The following is a 7,291-nucleotide window of genomic DNA, read 5'->3' on the forward strand; positions in this document are numbered from 1 at the left end:
TACCAAAAAAAGAAATAAGTCATTCTTTTTTAAACAGACTAAAAAGAAAATGAGATCATTCTTTTTTAAACGGAGGGAGTATATTTTTTGCGAAAATAAAATTTTGTTCTATCAACCTCATTGTTTGTTTTTTTAAAAAAAAATAAAATTAAGGTGTGTTGGACTACTTTTTTCATAGAATAAAAATAATTGTGGTAAATAGTTCTAGCTAATTATACTATTATGAGTTTAGGACAAGGCTTATGTATATTTTTTTTCTATATCTATAAACTAGACTATAAAGTTCACACCAAAGGTCAAGCATTATTTAAGAATTAATTAACAAAACAAGATAGGTACATTCATGTATATAATTTATCAACATGCTTAAGAAATAAATACAATATTTTTCACCTGTCTTTTGGAATTAACATAATTAGTTGCCAAGTTGCTTTAAAGTAATACCGACCAAGAGCAAGTTGCATATGAAATAATTAAATTTTTATCTAACTTTGAAAGAAAACAACGTTGTCTGTCAAGTTGTGTTGTTGATGGATCTGAGTGACTACTGCTAGTGAAAATTATACTATTTGTCTAATATACCCACTTGGCTTTGTTCATGTGACAGAGTCACTAACTTAAACTCACTTTTTTTTTAATCTTTTTTCTGTGGTTTCTATTCATTGAATCAAAATTCTTTGTCCCTTATCATTTCTTTTCTTGTACTATACAATATGTTATGTTAAAAAAGGAAAAAAAAAACATCATTGACGCTACTTTATTGTCAATTCACAAACGCTAGTTGTTTTTGCGAATCAACATTTTTCACGTAACTTTCGACAGTATTTTTTCACTTTCAACAATTGTGATATTCCAATGTGGAAACAAATTAGCAAAAGATGCGGTTTTGACAAACTAAAGTAATTGGAGTAGAGGAGGAAAATGATTATTTTGTCGTGCATTTGATTAGAGGTATTAAATAGTTATTATATTATTTATCCCATAATTTATTTCATAGTGATGTAATAGGTCATCTTATATATATGATAGAATAGCTTATATGAAATAATTAATTTCAGAATAACTTGTTCACAAACAAACAAATACTTCCTTTTGTATCCTTTTCTTATTGGTGCATTCATACACAATTACACATATTAATAGTTTTTTTAGATTCGCCTCTATAATTAGTTGCCCAATTATATTGTATACGTTTAAAATATGTTGCTCTTATGAGTGAGTATTAGTTCTACATCTATTATTAAAAGAGTAATGGACAATTCTCATTTATGAACTAGTTTTTAGCATCAACTTAGATTAATAATTTGCAAATCTTCAAATTTATTTTCCTATATAATAAAATCATGTTAGGTTAAAGAGCAATTAATTTTAAATAAAACCTTTAATGTGTCAACATGCCATAATTTATAATGTGTCAAAACCAATAGTACTAATTTTGATGTGTCAAAATACCATAATTAAACTTGAAATTCATGCATAACAAAATACTTAAATTATATAAAATTAAACAAATAAACGCAGACATAAAACCCCTAAAATGCGAGGTAGGACACACGTAAGAGAGGAAAAAAGTTGCCGTTATTAACAAAGGCATGGTAGGGGCTTAAAATACGAGATTGCCAAAATTGATACGTGTCGACAAATTCAGCCATGTATGATAATGATACACGTCAGTACCTGTTCCCGATAAATAGTTATAATAGAAATCCAGCCAGTCACAAAAAGGTAGCCCATAGGTCAATCCTACCGCCACGTGTCATCAACGGCCTAAGTATTTTGCGTTATTCACTACGACACTTTTAAGTGACCACACAAAAAAAAGAAAAAAAGCTTTAGATGTAGACCGTCACGCCATTTATGACTCCGAGATTTCTGTAACACGTGGCACTAATTAACCGACACGTGGCCTTTTGTTCCGGTAATACCTTTATTCTTGTTTGCAGTTAAATGAAGAGACATTGTGGCAAACGTCCCTTTAAACCAGGTTGTCTAAACCACGTGGGTAAAGAGGACTCTTCATGCCTACCACGTGTCGGTTTTTGCTGCGTTTTACGTTTCATCGTTGAGGGGTTTTTCGTCATTTTCAATGGCAAATAGGAATATTAAAGTAGTCGTGGAATCATCAAGTTGTTCTTCTTTTCTCTGTTTTATATAGTAATTTTTTTCTTTATATGGCTCAAGTTAACTCTTTTGCCGGCGAATTTTGGAACTCCGGCAACTACATTCTCTAACGTACACAGAATTTTCTGTTTCTTATAATTTAAAAAGTTGTTTGAAGTTTTGTTTTTTTTTGTTTTTTTAAATGGCTGAAGCTGAAGAAAATAGAGAGAAGAGGTGTTTTTCTAGTATGCAGATGGATGTTTTTTCGAGAGATCTGTTGCATAAAATTATGAATGGAAACAACAAAAAAATTCATGAAATTCCTAATGAGGAAGATGATTTGGAGTTGAGTTTGGGGCTTTCATTGAATGGAAGATTTGGGGTAGACCCAGAAAGGGCTAAGAGACTAAAACGGTCTTCTTCAATTTCTAACTTTATGTTTTCCGGCGGGGATGAGAGTAATGGGCGTTGTTCATTCTCTGTTGGTTCGATTACGAGGACGTGTTCGTTGCCTGTTGAGGGTGAGGAGGAGTGCAGAAAAAGGAAGGAGTTGCAATCTCTGAGGCGTTTGGAGGCTAAAAGGAAGAGAATGGAGAAATTACAGAATGTTAGAGTGGTGAAGGATAAGGTTGATTTAGACGAACGTCCTGAAGAAAATGGTGGTCCAGTTGGGAATTCATTGCCTGTGTCACAAGGGTCTATGGCTTCTCAGGGAAGTGGTTCTTCAGGAATTTCTGATTTTGGGAGTCAACCCATTCAAGGTATCACCAATTTATTCTCCTTAATTAAATTCTGTACCTTTTTTGGGGCATGTATGTTTAGATGTTTGGCCTTAGAATTCTCGAATTTATAGTATTTATTTGCCTATACTATTACTGTGTGTTTTGCCTGAATTTGCTTATTTGATATTGTTTGAGAAGATGCTTTTTCATCACCGTGTCTTGGACCATAGCACGTGGCTACTTGAAGCTATTTAAGGACTGAAAGGACGAATTCTTTTGAGTTAAACGATTAATAGATCCTGTGAAGGAATTAGGCATTCTAATGCAGCTTTTCATGAATTGATGTGACGTGCTAGACCTTATGTTTAACATTTCTGTTGAATTATGAAGTAAAAAGCGTAATTACAGCATGGGTTGTTACCTGATCTTCCTATCGGGGAGTTCATCGGTAAGAGTGGATGCTCCTCGTTAGGATAAAGATAATTCTTTTACTACTTTCCGTTAGGGATCTTGTAAATATAGATTTTCAAGAAGAATCTTGTTCTTCAATATCTAGTCTCGGTTATGGGCAAGGCGTGCTAAAAATGATTATTCCACAACCATTTTGTGAGGGGAGAAACAGAATTTCCATAATTTGGGTTTCTATTTTTTAGAAGTAGTGAGATGGACAGATGGTTAGTTGCCAAAGGAATAAAAACTAAGACAGCTACCTGTCCCTGGAATCCATTAGGACCTTTTCTGTTGTTTACTTGAATTCACTGTCCATCATTAATGTTGTTGGTGTTGTGAAATTCACTGCAACTTTTCCCTCATTCACCTCCTAATATCTGATATTCCTTGAACTGATCGGACATGCCGATTTGGCCAACAGTATTTTACATGTGGCCTTACTGTTGATACTGGGCTATATCACTTGTTTCCGGGGGGCAGACCCACCTGCAGCTTACCGGGTGCTCAAGCTAAGTTGTGCGGACTCTTCACTTTTGATGTTGCACCCGTGTTGGATTCTCCAAAAATACACTACTTTTGGCAAATCCGACATGCACCCCTCGACATTTTTGAAGAGTCCAAGCAACATAGTGCTCAAGCACCCATTAATCCCGACATAATTTTGTACATTTATATAGGAACTTCTAAAATTATGGTTATAGCACCACCAACTGAACAAATAGTTCGCCGGGTGCTTTGGTTAGGTGTGGCTAAATTGTAAGTGCGTCTTTGGTGTCCTGAGTTTGATAATTAGGTGACACAAATGCTCTTTTAGTAAAGTCATTTATTTGATACTCAGGTGATGCAAATGCTCTCTTATTAGTCATTATCTTTTCTGCTTCAAGTCAATTGTTTTCAATCTTTTCCCCTGATACACATTCTTCTTGCCTAAATTTTAGTGATTCTTATTTGTCTTTGCTTATTCTAGTTTGCAATTACAATTCCTCCTCTCTTTTTTTGTTGCTTTGGTTACTTTTACGTTGAGTTTTAAATTTGCTTTTATGTTTGTAAATTTTTTGGACAGAAAGAGAAAAAGAATCAGCTAACAAACATTTCTCTCGTTTTTTCCTAATGAAAATTTAGCAATTTGGTTAAGAAATCCTTGAGGCTAGTTCTTTCCTTTTTTCCAGAAAAGTAGGAGTTTTTTTTAATCTAATGATACTATTAATGGTATTTTGTTCATTTTTTTAACCTCCTCGGTTAAATAATTGTGCACTTATAGCACTTGCACCAAGTGTAGCAACTTTATATTAACTAAACGAATACACAATCTTAAAATCCTGGATCCGCCATTGCCATTGCATGTTACAGTAGTAGAATTTGAGTGTCCTTTGTTGGGATGACAAAATGTCTTTCTAGTGGAGTCGTATTTCCTATGTTTAAGCAGAATCTTATCTCTTTTCGACACTATACGTTCCAATGCAAAACAGCAGTTGCCTGCAGAGGAGTCTTATTGCCTTTGATTAGCTTTGCCTGGTCCTGTGTGTCTTTGGGTGGAGTTTTATTGCCTATGTCGTAGAGAATTTGACTCCTCCTGCAACACTGTATGTTCCAATTCAAAATAGCTACTGCTTGCAGAGGAGTCATAAGTCCTTTGAGAGGAGTTCTAGTAGAATTTTATCCCTCCTTTGTCACCGCGTTTCCAACTCAAAGTAGCAACTAATTTTAGTGGTGAATGTATGTGCTTTCTCTTGATGCTCTAGCGTGATGTCCTCCGCGGGATCTCTCTAACACAATGTTTTTAGCGCTGTTAAGATTTGAAGTAAGCTTTGATTTCTGTATCGAGTCATCTGTCCTTGCAGGTGGTTGATAGATAGATTGTCTTCACTGTCTCTCTCTGGAAGGAACTGACCTATTTTCAAATCTTAACTATTGCAGGGCCAGGTGACAACAGTACTGGGGCTAATACTCCGGCTAGCATGAAGCCTTCAGAGCATGAACGGAAACAGGTAGCTAAACCACCTAAAATCACAAGCGAAAAACCACCTAGCACATGTAATGGAAATGCTAGCAAGGAAGCAAAAGAAATGTTGAAAAACTACATGCTCAACATGCCTTGTGTTTCCACAATGGGCATTGGGCCAAATGGTAAGAAGATCGAAGGATTTCTGTATAGATATCAGAAGGGAGAGGAAGTGAAAATAATGTGCGTTTGTCATGGCAACTTTCTGTCGCCAGCTGAGTTTGTGAAGCATGCTGGTGGCGGTGACGTTGCAAATCCGTTGAAGCAAATTGTCGTCAATCCTTCACCTCTATTGAGATGATGCCAGCGGAATTCTATAATGGCGCTTGACACAGAAAAGGGGCAAAGCTTCAAGAATTCAGCTTTGCTATCATCGTTCATCTTCTTTTGTAACATGGACCAAGGTTCTTTTTTATTTTTCACTAGATAGTAGTTTTCTGCGGAATATTGCATAATCAATGGGCAAGTTTATCCCCTTTCAGTGGGGAAAAAAAGTTTAAGAATTCCCATTGGCATTTATCTTTCAGTTATTCGTTATTTTGGAAGTCCACATTAATTTCCTGTACATGAAGGACTGTACAGTGCAGTTGGTTCTGTTCTCATTCGATCAATTTCAACACAAAATGTGGCTTTTGAAGGGGGTAATATCAGCAAAGTCTAACAAGCTTGCCCAGCTTCTGCTCTTAACTGATGCAGTTTCATGGTCTATGCGGCCTTTGTTTCTAACGATAACATTAGTAATTCCATGTAAAATATATTAGTCAACAATGATTTTAGTTCACATTTCCAGCTGTTCTTTTTATTTTTCAATGGAAGTCGGATGTATTCTTTTTGAATTTAAATGAACATATTTTTTTAATCTTTATGCCTATGGATCTTTAAAATGGAACAAAAGATGGGGGATTGTTCCCAGAAAGCATACAAATTGATCAAGTAGACTTTGTTCTGTTGCTAAGGGAGCAGCGATGTTCCGGGAGCAGAATGAAGTGGTGGACTTACTAAGCAGAAAGGGTTTAAGTGCACTACCTTTTTGATTGTTCTTCCTGTGTTTATAAATAAATAGTACAGGGCAGACATTTCAGGAACTATGCACTCAAAAAAAAAAGAGAGAATGTGGTGCGGTAAGTAAGGTAGTGGATGCATGATATTTTTTTTATCTTAATCAGAGGTTTCACATTTACGTCTAAAAATGAGGAATTGGTAATTCTAGTTTTCAGTCAAAAATTGTTTAGCTAGATTTTCGGGGAACAATTTGGGTTTATATCCTTTAGGTGATTGTGTTAAAATATGCCTACTGTGATTTGTACGTATATATATTATATGAAATCTTGGAGAATGGTATCCGTCCCTCCTACGTCAAAGAAATAATAATATTACACTACAATTTGGGCAGAAACACGAGGTAAAAGTAGAAAATGCATCTACTCTCTGTTGACTTGTCTTTTAATTTGCTCACATTATTGTGGTAGGTGTACCAACTAGAGTGTTAAAGTTGCTGTCAGACAAATATCTATGTGAATTGTCCCAACCTGAAATGTGTCGTACCACCAACAAAACAAATATTAATGAAGTTACTGAAAACTGAAAACTGAAAACAATAGAATTAGAAGCAAAAATATTGAGTTCAATTTGCTTCTCTAATTTTTAAAGTTGGATCGTCAATCTTTTTGACTTCATAGGAGAAAGTCGGAAAAATTGACCATGATTCGATTCGTTGTTAATAGTCACGAAATGATCATTTTAGGGTGTAATATGAGATGAGAAAATTAAAAAGAAAACTGATCATTTCATAACGGATTGAAACGTATGTGTATTCATGTTTTAAGAAGTGAATTATTCATGTACTAAAATTGATTACCATATTTGGTAGTATTGTAGTTGCTATTTTGTCACACATTACAATGTTAGATTATAATTACCAATTACAATCCCACGTAATTGATATATGGAGTTCATTGAGCTAGTGAAATATGAAATAACTATACCCTGCATAATTAGTTCATGTATATTACTAATA

General features: G+C 34.7%; 1 protein-coding gene across 1 annotated transcript; it reads left to right on the forward strand.

Annotated features, from left to right (window-relative positions):
* Window positions 1-2,165: 2,165 nt before the first annotated feature.
* On the forward strand, window positions 2,166-5,777 carry LOC125846496 (ninja-family protein AFP3). The gene is made up of 2 exons (XM_049525932.1): window positions 2,166-2,861; window positions 5,190-5,777. Exons 1-2 carry the CDS (start codon window positions 2,303-2,305, stop codon window positions 5,573-5,575), a joined length of 945 nt encoding a protein of 314 aa, XP_049381889.1. The 5' UTR covers window positions 2,166-2,302; the 3' UTR covers window positions 5,576-5,777.
* The last annotated feature ends 1,514 nt before the right edge of the window (window positions 5,778-7,291 follow it).

The sequence above is a fragment of the Solanum stenotomum genome, chromosome 12 (genome assembly GCF_019186545.1).
Source record: "Solanum stenotomum isolate F172 chromosome 12, ASM1918654v1, whole genome shotgun sequence".
Lineage (NCBI taxonomy): Eukaryota > Viridiplantae > Streptophyta > Magnoliopsida > Solanales > Solanaceae > Solanum > Solanum stenotomum.

What these genes read in the sequence shown, in the direction of transcription:
- LOC125846496 (XM_049525932.1), top strand. Translation starts at nt 2,303, where the DNA reads ATGGCTGAAGCTGAAGAAAATAGAGAGAAGAGGTGTTTTTCTAGTATG. An exon ending in TGGGAGTCAACCCATTCAAG is followed by an intron (nt 2,862 to 5,189) that starts GTATCACCAATT and finishes TAACTATTGCAG; the next exon opens with GGCCAGGTGACAACAGTACT.